The 15743-nt window shown below is 38.6% G+C and overlaps 1 protein-coding gene across 1 annotated transcript in view; it reads left to right on the top strand.

Moving 5' to 3' along the window:
- Positions 1–15743, top strand: part of LOC128792411 (BEN domain-containing protein 5) — a 562082-nt gene that overhangs the window by 207080 nt on the left and 339259 nt on the right. Inside the window, exon 4 of the mRNA XM_053950814.1 lies at positions 12221–12315. Coding sequence (XP_053806789.1) covers positions 12221–12315 — 95 coding nt within the window. The remainder of the gene's footprint in view (positions 1–12220; positions 12316–15743) is intronic.

A 15743-nucleotide genomic window follows, 5' to 3' on the forward strand; every position in this document is an offset into this window, starting at 1 on the left:
AGGGAAGGGAAGGAAGGGAAGGGAAGGGAAGGGAAGGGAAGGGAAGGGAAGGGAAGGGAAGGGAAGGGAAGGGAAGGGAAGGGAAGGGAAGGGAAGGGAAGGGAAGGGAAGGGAAGGGAAGGGAAGGGAAGGAAGGGAAGGAAGGAAGGAAGGAAGGAGGAAGGAAGGAAGGAAGGAAGGAAGGAAGGAAGGAAGGAAGGAAGGAAGGAAGGAAGGAAGGAAGGAAGGAAGGAGGAAGGAAGGAAGGAAGGAAGGAAGGAAGGAAGGAAGGAAGGAAGGAAGGAAGGAAGGAAGGAAGGAAGGAAGGAAGGAAGGAAGGAAGGAAGGAAGGAAGGAAGGAAGGAAGGAAGGAAGGAAGGAAGGAAGGAAGGTCCCACCTGGGGGAGCCTTGGGTGGCAGAGTTTGCAGTCACTGCTGCCGTGCAGCGTGGATGACTCAGCTCTCCCACCCCGGGGATCTCAGCAGCTGGGCTGAGGCTGGACTGTTTAGATTTCTTTGATTTATGCCGAGGAAATCCCTAATGATCCAGAACTAGGGCTGTGCTAAGCCATGGATTTCACCCTCTTGAGACACCCAGTGTGCTGCTCTTGCAGCTGACATCCCAAATCTGAATCACCATTTTATTTCTCACAGTCACGTTTGCAGCTTCAATCTTTATTCCTGGCATAACTAAAATTCCTGTTGAATCCAGTGTCAAGCACACAAGGACCACAGAAACGCATTCTCCCATGCAATGGGAATTTGTGCTTTGGTGACAGAACACTGTTTCAATTTTGCGGGAAACTCCTCATTATTTTTAAGGTCATATTAGCATTTTTTGTTTATTGAAAGTCTTCTGCTACATGCACTTTTTTTGTTTGTATTTTCCTGCCTCCCTAGTGATAAGTGGGCTCCTTCCCCTCCCCAGGCATGGCCACCAAGAGTGTTTGCAGAGTTTTGCCTCTGTGATACATGGTTATAGGCTGGCTGTCAGAGCAGTGTTCATGAGGTGATGTAACTATAGATATAAGTAAAATCAAGGGAAAACTTATCAAATGCATTGCAGTGAAAATAAATGTAAACTGCATTAGTGTTCTGGAAAGCTCAGGGCTTAAATGATACTCTGGGAAATGAGAGATGATCAACTGTGATTACTTTGTAAGGGAACTGAGGAATGTCTTGGATCTTTGATGACAATTTTTTTTTGCTAATAATTTGTATCTTCTGCTGTTACAATTTTAAAGTTCTAGGAAATCTGAAAGGAATTATATTTACATATGGTTTCCAAAAAAACTTGAGTCTTTTCCAAAATGAAAAAATTGAACAACATAAAGTGTGAAAGATCTTTTTGCAGCATTACAGTTAATATTGAGATGTTGTATTAAAACACTGAGTTATGAGAAGCAATGTTATCAATTTTCACATTTCCCCAGAAGGGTTTTCAGCAACTTTGAATATTCCATCAACCTGGCATATTAAAGAGTGCAGAATTTACCTGTTAAAATGCACAGAGCATTCATAGTAGCCTCATAGCAGCCTGCTGTTACTTGTTACTATTGCTTTGCAGAAGAATAAGCAACCATTTAACGATGATGTTTTCTCTACCAGGAGGGCACTTCACAGCAGGTTTCTACTCTACCTTTTGGAAGGGATCTGAAGGAAAATCAAATCTGTATCATATTGAAAGGGGCTTTGGCTGTACATTATACAATTTTTTTTTTAGAAAGATACCATATTTATATCTTTTTGGAGCCTTGCTTTTGATGGAAAATTACCAGAATTTGTGCTGAGACTTGCTTAGTATCTGAGCAATATTTCTTATAACTCAATATAATATGATAGTTTCAGCAAAGTACCAAATACTCAGTACTTCAAAGCCAATGAAGATGAGCGATCCATTTCCAAATTCCTTTTATTCATACAGCAGATTGATTTACATAAACTAACAAAACAATATTACACTTAAAGTTGATCTGTAACAGTAATAAAAATGTTGCTGCATCCCAAAGCTGCAGAAACGTCACTTCCAATCTACAGTGATCACTTACTAAGGACAAATGGTGCCTATGGGATTTTTGGCAAACCTAGCATCTTTCTCCCATAATTCTAGGCTGTCTTAAATCCTGAATCAGAAATCCACCCCTGTTCAGCAAGAAAGTTTGAATGTTTGCTTAACTTTAAGCCTCTAGGAACATTTAAAGTGGAGCTAAATATTTATGTGCTTTCTGAACACAGATTTTTTTTATCCATATTTTAAGCTCCAGCAGGGCAAAATGAAGTTTTACCTCTGGCATTTGAATGCAAAAGGACCTGACTGACTGGACTGCAGTTATACTGCTCACCCCAGTAAGGAGAATTTGCCATTGCTAGGCTTATTTTTCCCCTTTCCAGTGCCAGGGAAGAATGCCAGAGTGGAATGACACCTGTGTTACACAAATACAGCACAGGGCACCTTGCTTTAAGACACTTAACTTTCCTATTGAAATCCTCCCTGTTCCTTTGTTTAGCTGTTCTGTTCATGACACTGCCAAAACATGTTTATTCCACATGCTGTGAATCACCTTTGCAAACAGACAGAGATCAGCATTTGAATCTAACATTCAGCATTTCAGCTTCAGAATGGGATTTTTAAAGCTTTGAGTACAATTCATATATCCCCTTACTATTAGGGTTGGTTAAGGCAGTTCTGAGGTCTTATTCGACATGTCAAATAGGTACACAAAAATAGAAGGAATTACATCAGATTTCCTTCTACTTACCCTTGGGTTTTCCTTTGAAGCACAAAACTTTGAATAGTCTGTTAGTACATGAGTTAGACTCTTGGAGTAGAATTCTAAGCAGTGAAAACTGAAAATAAAAGAAATAATGCTGAAGAACTGTAGAAATCATGAGCATTTTTTTTCAAATCAATACTTCAAGCTCCTGGTTGTCAATGCTAAGATTCCAATGTACACTAACACATTGATTACATTTTCATATAGAAATCGGTGGATTATGTGAATGTTGCAGTATTGCAAAAGGATTCAGCTAGAAAGAGCAGAAAAAAATCCCAGTATTTTAAGTCTGCTATATAGAAATAGAATGGACTATTAATTTTGCAGAGGAAAACTAGAGAGTACATGCTATAACAATATCCCTTATTTTCATGAAATTGATAGCATATAGTTTATATTTTCCCTCAAAAATAGGTTTTTTTTCATCAGCGCTGCAGCTACTCCAGTAAGGATCCAATTCAAATTCTGTCTAAATATAGAGGAGCTGTACAATATGGGAAACCTTTATTCTATTACTATTCAGAGCTATGCATGGAAGAACATAGAAGGTTCAAAGGTTTCATTGTAATAGCTACTAAAATGCTTGAATTAAAGAAAATAAAGGGAAAACCAAGGACCTTCATGAATAACCTGGACACAAAGCCCATCTGTGCTTAGTTACTGGAGAAGTAAATAGAGAGGGTTTATGTTTGCAAGGCTATGATCATAGTAACATGACCAAGACCACTGGCAGTAATAACCAGGGGCTGTACACATCAAAATATCATTGTTTTCAAACTCATCAGAGAACACTGAGGCAAATACATTGGTGCTGGTTTTTGAACTCTCCCATATATACTGTCTTGCCTTCTATGTGTTATCATCTCCTTCTTTTCCCCCACAGAATTTTCCCACAAGCTCCAGACAAACATTAGCTTTTAACTGTGAAAAATGCCAGCTGCAAAAATACAAAGTAAACAATTGCTGGAAAAGCTTCATCCAAATATCTCCCTTAACAGAGCTTTCTTTATCTTCCTCACAAGGACCTACACTTGAAAAGGCTTTTTCATTCTCATCTTCCAGCCCGGGTATCAGATGGATTTCTGCCTTTCTGTTTGCATGCTATTTAAATTGTGATTGTTACCTTCTGTGTGTTTAGGGATTGAGCAAAGTCATGATCCATACAAATATCAGTGCCACTCTGTCACTGTTAGTGCCACTGTCACCTGCTGCCTTGCAGTATTTTGGATGAGAGTGTTCAGCACTCCACCTGCATGCTTTAAGCTCTGCATCACTTTGGTGTCCATCACCAGGGTCTAATTTATTTGGAATTACATCCCTTGTTGGTAAGGGAGGCTTTGACTCTGGATCATGGGCTGATTTGCATTTGATGAGGGGCCCAGAAAAGCAGTCTGTGCAGAGTGTGCAGAATGCTCCCATATGAACTGAGTGCCATTCCATGCTCTGCTTTTCAGGACACACTTTATGGCAGTGCTCATAAACATGGGCTTTTGGTTCTTACCATAGCTCCTATATGTGCTGACTTTTTCTGGCCCTTTCCCTTTTCCGGCCTGATCTCATTGTTTTGAAGCCTCCTGCGGACCTGCACCACGAAGGGGATTTGGACTAGAAAACATTTCATTGGTAGCCTTATCTTTTTGTACCACCAAGAAGATGTTACTATTATGACTATTTCAAATCCTACAAAACCTTGTAGCATTTCTTCTCACTGGCTAAATAATTTCTATTAGGAAAAGGAAAATGTAAGTCTTTTCAGCTGCTTCCTCTTGAGGGATGTAAGATATCCGCAAATTTTGCTAACACGTTCCAGAACAGCCAGCTGTTACTATCCACCTGCAGCCATAATATTGATTGAAAAGAATATAGAACCTAAACATGGATAGCTTCTGTAATTATGCAGAATGAGTTTAATACATGATGCTACTTCAAATGTCATCTGGCAGTGGCTGCAATGTGGCATGGAATCTATTAGGAAATAATTTAGCTGGTTGAGAAAGTCTCAGAGAAAGACTATGCACTGTTTTCTTGCATTACTGGTTCCTGAAAATATTGATGGATGTGGAAAAAGGCAATGAGAAGACCAACAGGGCTCAGACACCTGTCAGTTAGCAAATAAAAAGTTGCTCTCACATCCCTGTAACTCTGCAATGGAATTAGAAGTGTCTCTTTTGCCAAAGTCTGGATATATATTAAGAGATAGGAAATAATAAAAGCATTTGTTTTTTCCCCCCAAGCTGATTAAATAAAGATGCCTTTGTTATTTTTGCAAAAATTTTGACCTTTTGCTACAAAGAATGGAAAAAAATGGCAAGAAGGTTTCAGCTTCAAACCTGTTTTAAATAACTCTGTAGCCTGGTTATATGCCCTGTCAGGACTTGTGCTATTTTCTTTTTGATGAATCAACACAATTCAATATATGTCTTATGACACATTTGCAATTCTATTGGAGATTTTGGCCCAAGGGAGCAAGGAACAGGAGTCAGTCTAATTACACAACTGCTGGCTTTCCAAATGGACATTTCTGAGTTTTCAATTGAAAGTGTCAGATTATTGATGTTCAGATGAAAAGTTAGAACAGAAAGCTGACTTATGATTGCAAGAGAACAATACTGTTATTCTGTTCATTGAAAAAGTTTCTGTTTAAAAAAAAAAAAAGTTGAGTTGTGAAAACTCGGAGTGACTCTTGCTCTCATAATTTTCAAGTCCAACAGGTCACACAGAGAAGCCAGGTTAGTAGTCAGTCCACATCATGGGATTACACGGGGGGTAGCAATTCCTCTGTAAATCCTTTTGAAAGCTTTCTGCTGGAAGAGGGTCTTCTCCACGGTTTCCTCCTGCCATAGAACCTAGTGAGGTAAAAGTGAAATTCCAAATGGGGAAGGAACACTGGCTTGCACAGATCTTAAACCTCCTGTGGGTCTATGCCTCAGCATATTAGTTTGAGGGCAAAGAAAGAACTGCCAGAAAGGACAGATAACTGGGCAAATGCCTAAACTAGTAATTATTTGTAAAAGTATTTTTTACTATTGACACACAGTTAAACCCCATTACCTGAAATACACTCATACAGCTTAAGGGTGCTGGGCTGGCATCAAACCCAAGAATATCTCCCACACACAGACAAATGCCACAATAAAGGCTAAACTAATTTAATAGTTAGCAAAGCATTATATCAGAGGTGTTGCTGTATTAAGATCCTTTGGGTCTCTTTTTAATGTTGCTCTTTGCAACATCCCAGACTTCAGCATTCCTCTCTTTCAAGTAACTAAATGAAGATCTCTACCAAGGGAAAAACACTAATAATTCACAATCTGTAATACATTTGCTGCGTCACTTTCCTAAAATTTTGTTGTGTTGTAAAGACTCGACATTTTCCAGTTAACAAGCCACAGGTGCAGCTGATGACAGTGGTCCCCAGCATCCTCCTCCCTCTGAAAGTGAGAATTTATATTCCCCTCCTGAGCATCAGCAGGTTTTGAAAGCTCCTTAGCTGAAGAGAAAAAGGCTAAATGCTGTCAATATTAAAAACTTTTCCATTTGAAAGGACAAGTGTTCCTACAAAGGGAAAAGAAAAGCATGGCTTATTTTAAAATGTTAGCAGTAATGAATGATTTAAATTTGAAAAGGTCAGAAAAACGCTATTTGTAAGTTCTCATTGGGGATTTTGCACAGACCTGACTGTTATATTTCTTGTTTTCTTCAGCATTGATAACAGTTGCAGGTGACACTTTTTTCTTGCCATTTGGAAGTCCCTCCAGTGTAATTTATTTTTGTACAGCTTTGTATAAGGTGCTTTGTCAGAAAAGATCCTAAAGACCATCTGACTCAAATACCAAAATGCAGCACTTTTTTTTTGGTGAGCAGGCAGCAATCCCATGTTGCCACTTTCTCACATTCATAAATGGTGTCTCAAAATCTCACAAGTCATGAGTTTGGTTCATTTTTCTTTCTTTGTGGTATTTTTTTTCTCTTTCTCTCCTTCTGAAGTAGATCTGCCCTTTAAAGGGATTAAAACTTACATCTTTACCATTTTTTTAAAAAAAAAGAAGGAAAGGATAACCAAGAATCTTGCCAAGGCAAGAACCCAACTCAAAAAAAAAAAGGTGCAGGTTTCAGGAATTCACAAAACACTGTAATATCTACAGGAGAGGGAAGCAAGATCAATCAGCGTAAGTGAGGCAAACCCCCATGGTATCCACCACCTTTGGATCTTTAATGTTCATTCAAAGCACAAAAGCTCAGACTTAATTTCAGCTGAAAGGTCTTAATAGTAATACTTAGTGCCCAGTTGTCTTATTTTGGCTGGTTAAATGAAGAAATTGTTCATGACTGACTTCAAGCAATTAGTCCCCAGGTACTTTGATAGCTCATACTGGTAGCATTCAGCATTGTCCATTGAATTGAAATTGTTATGCTATTAATATTAAGTATATTATATAATTTAAAATGTTGAATATATGTATGTCACATCAATATTAAGAAGGCCTGACACTTCCTACTGCAAACCCTATTTTCAGTTAGTTAAAACTTCTTATACTTGTAATGATTTGACACAAAATTTTCTGTGCCAGGTGTCTGCCTCAGGCAGAATTTTGTGGTGTTCTATGGTGTGTTTGTTTTTTTTTCTTCCCTTTTAATGTCAGCCAGAGCTGCACATTTATTTCTGTGAGCAGCCAGCCAGGGAAAACCGTGCAAAATAAACCTGGGAGCCTTTTTGAAGGGACCTAATGTGTCCTTATCCTGGAGGAAGGCACTGAACCTTTGTCAAAGATGTGACTTTCTTTTGGAAACCTGCTTCAGTTGGAAAACCTACTGGGAGCTGGGTGAACCCTGTGCTCCCACCAGCTTGTTGGAATACGAAGCTCAATACAACCATCCACTCTCAGTGCCTTCAGCTCCAAACCAAAACCACCCTGCTGTGTGCTTGCCCCCCAAATAACCAGCAGCTCCTTCCAGCTCCAGTCAGGAAAACTGCTGGCAATAAGAAAAAATGTGACCTATTTCAGCCACCTTTCTTCCTTTTGTTCATGGTTCATCTTTATCTTGTTCGTGTTAAATACACTAAGCATCCCTTAATACCTGTTTGTGCTTTTGATTCCTGAAGTAAGTCTGCAAAGGACTATAAGGAAAACTAGACATAAATTCAATTTCTATGTAAATTTTAAGGCTAAAGGAGGTACCAAGCTTTTCCTTTGTTTTCTGTCCCAATGGTTTTATCAGCAAGATACCTTCAAATTCAAACTTACTGCCCATGTTATGGAAAGAGGTCCTCCTCCTCCTCTCAGTGGGCAGAACTTGCCTGCCTTGTCTCATGTTCTCCAACGTCTGTCTCAGCTTTGGCAGCCCAAGCACAGAGCCTGAGACTGCAGCAGTTGTCTGCCCTCATGCTGTGAAGCCACAACACATCCTGGTGCATCCCCAGGAGCGTGGTTTGACTTGGTGCTGTCCTGAGAGGCTTTTCTGCACCATGCCTCTTCCACCTACCCAGAAATTGGAGATCAGTTTGTCAAAACAATGCAATAGATTTAAGATTTTGTCCAAAATCTGAAGTGAAAGCACCAAATTATAATTTCTGGTACAGCATCAATTTGAATATTTCTTCTTTTAGTGGTATTCATACACTCCCAAATACCCAACAAGTATTTTCATTGTAAAAATTTCTTTGTAAAAAGAAACACACTCCCAAATATCCAAAAAGTATTTTCATTGTAAAAATTTTTCTCTGTATTGACTCTGTGGAGACCAGAACAATTTCTAGGGAATTTCAAGTACATTTAATCTAGTTTTATTTTCTTATCTTGACATTTCTTGAATTCTTGAATACTCGTTTTGGAGTATCTCAATTATATTGCTTATAAGATGACAATCTGGTACATCTCTACAAATCATAATAATTCAGAACGGTGATACTTTCAAAAAAATGTTTTAACGTGCTCTGTTTCTACTCCTTTTGCTCTTTACACTGCATAACTGGTGTGTTAAAGGATATAAGTATAGACAGAAATTAGACTAAAAATTAGATTTGTTCAGCAAAACTTTGGTTGCTGTATCACAGCCTTTTATGACAGCATTCAGCTCAAAGCTGTTTGCATACCTTATTGAGCAAGCTGCATATTTTTCCAGCGTGTGTTTCCAGTGTGTATCCTGTAGTCATTACATTTTTGCACACTCCACTGCCTGAGCTGCATGGACTATTTTAACCATCACCAGGAATACTTGACGGAGTTCAGCTGCTCATTTGAGTGCCTCGGTTTGTGTGCTTTATTACTTCAGTGGTGTGTGTTGATAAAGTTCTGCTCTGTGCTGTTAAATTTTTGGTTCTGCCAATCTAGCTCGGTGCCATGCTGGGGGAATTGCACGCATTGCTGAGCGCTCGAAACGCTATAATCGGCAGTGTTTTGTTAAATGAGCTGCATATTTTTGTTTTTATATACATTGCTTACCCAGTTGTGTACATTTGCCCAACTCATTATACAAAATAAGCTTGATTGGAATAAGAACATTCTCTACCAGCTGTCTGCTCTGAGTCAGTATGTAACAAAATTAGCAACTTTCCCTTTCCAACAGTGACATGATTGCATCCAAAGTTTAAGGCAATTGGTTTGGAGATCTTGTTTGTTTCATTCACTCCATGCAAACATCAAGATTAACAAACCAATTTGTTGCAACTTAATTTGTTTTCAAAAATGTGAACAGAGTTAAGTAACAGAGGAAAATCTGAGCATTCTAATAGAGGGAAATGTTTCCATGTAGAGCATAAAGTGTGTAGAGACCTGAATACCATTCTCTAACTTAAAGCCATCCATTATAAACATAAGATGGAAAATAACTAGAGACCTCCCAAAGTTGATATTTCATCAGATAAGCAATATCCTAAATACCTAAAATTACAAACATAACATTTTGTAAATTTAAGTGCATTCTTTTATCCAGAGTTATAAAAATAAGTTCATCTCATGGCCATTAGAATATCTCAAAATACATAAAAACTCTTGTACAGGGATATGTAGTTTCCCTACTGCCTTTGGTGCAAAATTGAATTGCCACCTTCAAAAAAGTGATTTTCTCAACTTGCTAGTTTTTCATGTCAGTTCTAGTCAAACCTAGAGGTTATTTTTAGATTTTGCTTTTACTGATTGGCAGAATTTGCAGCATAGAAGTATGTGCTCCCATTCACAAAATCTTCAGCACTACCTTACCTCAAAAAAACTTGCTTAATTTTTCTTGAGTACAGAGCCACTTAGGGCTATGCAGTTACCTGGCTTCCTACCTGCCCCATATGAAAGGATAAATGTGCCTGATTCCTTTTTGTGTTTCACTGCTGATTCCTTTCACTTTAATCTTCTCACTCCCTGTTGCCTGAGCAGACTGCCTGGAAGGTCCAGATTTGTTTTTGCAAAGTTTTACATCTGAAAGCTGATTGTTTTAGTCAAAAATTGTTTGATTTTTAAACAGTGATCAATCAGTTTTTAGGCTTCTCATGGATCATTATGAAGGGTGCCAACATTACAATAGTTTGTTCTTAAAGAAAAGAATGAATATAATTTTTAGTGGTTTGTCTTCACTTCTACCTTTAAAAAACAAATGTAAAGAGATTCACAGAAATTGAATTTATCACTATATTGTGGACTGTTTCATAAAAACTAATTTAGACTTCATATTTTGTTTTCTTTGAGTACATCAACACTGGGTATCAAAAGAGTACAACAAATGAGGGATACTGCATTTGCCATCTGAAAAGGCAATGTACTCCATGAGACGAGCTAGATCCAATTTAGACTTTCTTAACAGAGACAGAATAAGTAATTTTGTATGAAATGACTTGAAGCAGACAGATGGTAAAGAAAAAGGTTTTGTCTCTGTTTACTCTTGTCTTTCCCCTGCATTAATTTGCTTTTAGTATCAGTCCATTACCCTTAAAGATCTAAATTCTACTCTTCCCTTGACCTATTAAATATCATCTTCAGTTTTCCCAAACTTTTAGTTTAAACTAAGATCAGATTTAGAATATTTTCTTCTTATCTATCATATTCAAACAACTGATGGCTATGTGCAATTTCTGTGTAGGTATCCTGTACACTTTTTGCAAAGGAAAATTCTTCCTTTTGCCAGGGGAAAGGAAAAGAAATATTCCTATCTTTGGGGGGGAAAAAAGTCAGAAAACTTTTTTTTTTTTCTGCTGCTGCTGCTTCTATGTGAAGGCTAAGAAGGGTGAGGGATCAAGTGCACCCTTGGTGAGTTTGCAGATGACACTAACTTGGATTGGAAGTTGATCTGTTGGAAAGCAGGAAGGCTCTGCAGAGGCATCTGCACAGATGTTTTGATCAGCCAAGGCAAATTGTATGAAGTTCAACAAGGCCAAGTGCCAGGTCCAGCCTTTGGGCCACAGCAACTCCTGCAGTGCAGCGGGCTGGGGCAGAGTGGCTGGAAAACTGCCTGGGGAAAATGCCCTTGGGGTTCTGGCCAACAGGGGCTGAACATGAGCCAGCTGTGCCCAGGTGGGCAGTGTGCCCAGTGGCACCTGGCCTGTGCCAGCAATGGTGTGGCAGCAGGACCAGGGCAGTGACTGTCCATCTGCACTGGGCACTGGGAGGCCACACCTCAAGTGCTGTGTCCAGTGCTGGGCCCCTCATGACAAGAGTGACATCGAGGGGCTGGAGCGAGTCCAGGGAAGGGCAGCGGAGCTGGGGAAGGGTCTGGAGCACAAGTCTGGTGAGGAGCAGCTGGGGGAGCTGGGGGGGCTCAGCCTGGAGAACAGGGGGGTCAGGGGGAGACCTTACAACTACCTGGAAGGAGGTTGTAGCAGGGTGGAAGTCAGTCTCTTCTCCCTGATAACAAACAATATGACAAGAGGTTTTACCAGAGGTTTTAGTTTGCATATTATGAAAAAATTCTGCACTGAAAGGGTTGTTAAGGATTGGAACTGTCTACTAAGGGAAGTAATCGCCTTCTCCAGAGGGATGTGGATGTGGTGCTCAGGGACATGGTTTAGCCATAGACTTGGCAGTGCTGGATTAATGGCTGGACTTGATCTTGGAAGTCTTTTCCAGCTTCAGCAATTCTATGTTTCTATCCTATGGTTCTGTGAAGCAGTTAGAAGGTTTTGACAAGGAATGTTACCCCATCTCCCAGCTTTCCATCCACCTCTGTAATGTTAACTGCAGCACACTGGACTATATCTTTTTTCATCCGGCTTGGATTCCTACTGAAAAATCAGTGTGCTACATTTAAAAATATATTTCATATGTATCAATGCAGTGTTAAACAGCATGGACATTTTAAATACTTGGAACAGACAGGATATCCATTATCTGAGTCTATGGAGAATAACAATAATTTGTAAGGTACATATCTATTGCATATGTTATGTGTGTATATTTTTATGCATCTGGTATAGACATCACATGTAGAAAGTCTTTCAGAATTTATACCTGATGTCTTTTCTTTTCCTTTTTTTTCCCCTCCAGAGAGTAATTTTCAATGTTGTCAACTTCAGTAAAACAAAAAGCCTCTACAGAGATGGGATGGCTCCAATGGTGAAATCCACAAGCAGACCAAAATGGTGAGTTATTCTCTCAAAGCATTAATGAAGTCTTGTACCAAAGACTCCATGACTGAGGAGCACCTTTACCTCAGAGTATGAGAACCTTGATACAGCACTGTTGTGAGGACAGGTTCTCTTTGGAGCAGATGTGAATGTGAATTCTGGAGGCCCCTCGTAGTGCCTTGTTTCAAGTGTCATGACTGAAGGGATGTCCATTTGAGCAAACTGAGCAGTCAGGGCTTGGGGCAAATTTTGTTTTTCAGTGACTGTCCAGTTCTTAGGACAGTAATTGTACCATTTTTGGCCTACATTAATTAAAAAAAAAAGAAAAAACAAACAAAAAAACCCCTGCAAACATTATGAAATATTACGGGATATGGACTGGGGTTGGTCTGGTTTTTAAAAGCTGCTTGGTATTATTCTGCCTATTTTGGGGTGGCTGGAGTTTGGTGGAGGAATGTGAGCTCTGCCACGTGAGTTTGACCTCACGTGAATGATCAGTGCCTGGTCTAAGGCAGAGGGAGGCCAACCAACCTCATCATCAGCTACATAAGATGTACAAAATGGGAACTCATGTGCATATTAAACATGTGAATACCCATATAGATTGTACATTTTCTCAAAGCAAATGTAATGAAACATCTACTGTGAATAATAATATGTAAATCTAGTGAGTCTGAATGCATGCAAGACTCACAAGAATTATTTGATTTGCCTTTGCCAGGAGACTTGTTTGAATATGGATAGTGAGGTTAGGCCAGAGGTGTACAGTAAGTTATTCTCGTCAGCCTTCCCAGCTGCTACTTTTTATTGGTTAATTAGTAATACATTTGATCAAGCTGGACATTATCTGGGCCTTATGAATATATCTTTCTTAAATGCTTCAACTGTCACAAATTTTCCACTCACAAGATGGAAATGGTGGTCACGAGATTGTTCTCATTTGTCTGGCTTCCTCTTCATATGACCAACAGAATGGATATTTGGCTTTTTGTCTAGATGATAAGGTCATATGGACAAAAGGACTGTCTCACAGTACAGTTAGTGGATTGAGTCAATTCCAGCTCAATAGGAACATGTAATAACATTGAAAATTAATTTAAAAAATCCATTGCATTTAGTGTTTTTGTAGCAAAAGCCATGTTAATTGTGTTTACTATTTAACTTCAGAAAAATCTTTTGGGACATTTCAGGGCCACATTTATCAAGCATATTTTAATCATCTTTCAAAACCTTTTGCTTCTCTCACTGGGGTCTGGTATTTGCAGCTAAGTGAATTGTGTTTTAAGTTTATCTATAAATCAGATATTGCTTTCATACAAATTTTATGCCTTACGTTGGTTTCAAATTAAAGTGTAAATCTTACAAAACAATGCAAAATGGACTTATTTTTTTAAAACATATAGGCTACTTCACTATTTTTAAAACAAATTTCTCTTCAATTTCCCCAGAGATCTATTTATTTTTGTGTTTTATATTTTTAGAAGATGTATTTTGCTCCCATGAAAGTGAGGAATGAATAACATTGCCTGAAGCCAGGCACAGTGTAGGCAGCAGGTGCTGAGCAGCTTCCTTTTACAGGGCTACTACCACACTTTAATCCTGTTTCAAAAATTCAAGATGTAATTTTTTTCTTTAAAAAGATGATTATTCTATTAAGATATTTTTATTTTTTTCTAATAGTCTGCATATGAAAACATCTTGCTCTGCTTTGAAGGTGCACATTAATTCATACTGTTATCAGGGACCTTAGTGATATTGGGGTCTACTCAGTATAATTTTCTGTCTTGATGTTAATAGGATTTATGCATGTGTTTGCCAAGTGGGAAAACATATATATTATTTTTGGATATATGAGCTCTATCAGGGCTGTCTTCCATTTGGATTACGCCTTTTCACAGTTACCTCTGTATCTGTTTCCATGGCATTCTAGTGCAACCTGTAAACAAAATTTTCTCTTTCTCTGTTTGCTGAAATAGGATTTACCAGTACTTGCAGCTGCTATTGCAGCACACAGGTGGCTGTGGTCCTTGAACACGAGCAGGGCAATATCCAGCTGCATTGATTGGATCCTGTTTGATGTTTTGTATGTATTCGTCTTGTAAGCAATACTGGATCATTCAATGCTGCAAAAGTGCTGAGCTCTACACGAGGGGAGGAAGGTGTGTAAGGAAACTATTGGAACTCTCCACCTCATATTAGGGTTTATGTCAGCATAGCAGTTTAGTGGACAAAATGTAATTAAATTAGAAAATGATATATTAACTACAAAAAGCTGAAGAAACTCTAAAGGTTTTTAAATCCAGTTAAAAGGAAGATTACCAGTAGCCATGGGCTACAAATACTCTGTAGCTCAGACTTCATCTCTGAATTCCTCTAAATGAAATATTTGGGGAATTAATTTTATTGTGCCTGCCTGTGGAGGCATTTGTTCTGTACCAAAATTCACCCAACTTCCTCTGGCCACACTGATAGGCACAACTCTGTGTCACACATAACTATTCCACTCCCTTTTTTAGATAATCAGTTCTGACTTTTAGATGATAAAGTGCCTGTTTCCCTTTTTGCATTTGAGAGATATAGGTACATTATCCCTTTTAATAACAGATGTTCAAGCCCAAGTTATGGCTTTTTGATTTAAACGAAAACTCCTCCTGTATTCAGGCTAGAATTTTACTGTATTGCTCACAAACCCCTGCATATCAAAAGTAGATTGGCCTCCAGAGACTGTGAATTTTAATATTTGTTTTGAATGTGGTTATGCAAACATGGCTCCGAGCTTTGCAACACTTTGTGAGTTTGATTCTTGACTCTGGAACAAATTGCTGCCAAGTGCTCTTGAAGTAGAGAGTGTGTCAGACAGAGATCAACGTTTTTGACCTGTATTCTCTTGCCCTGTGGGGTAAGATCTTTAAATGCAGACAGCATCAAGGTTCAGCTCAGTGTTACTGATGTAAATGGAGTATATCACTGTCATCAAAGCACTCTATGTGGACACAGATGTTCTGGTGTTGACATATTCTTCTCTTTTGAAGCAAGGCCAAACATTTCCAGTAATGAGCTACTGGAAAAGAGGAAGCAGTAGGGATATCCTTGAGGGATAAGGAGAAATATAAGTTTCACTGTAAAGAAAAAGATTTCTTTAGAAAAAAAAAATAAAGCCTGGAAAAAAAATTCTGATTAAAATTATATAGATGTTTTCCCCACATGTGGTCATGGACATCAAATAGTAAGGGATTGTATCAGTTGTATGAAATTGCACTGCATTGAAGCTGAGCTCACATATAGAAATACAGCAATGTGTCACACCTTGTGACATCAGTTGCTTTCCATAGCAGAATGGACAAGATAAAACTCAAGATTTTTTTTACAAACCAAGGAAATGGGCCATGCCAATTTAACATTTTGCTTAAAATTAACTGTTTTTTTCAGCTATATTGCACCAA

Source organism: Vidua chalybeata, chromosome 9 (assembly GCF_026979565.1).
Source record: "Vidua chalybeata isolate OUT-0048 chromosome 9, bVidCha1 merged haplotype, whole genome shotgun sequence".
In the NCBI taxonomy this organism is placed as follows: Eukaryota; Metazoa; Chordata; class Aves; order Passeriformes; family Viduidae; genus Vidua; species Vidua chalybeata.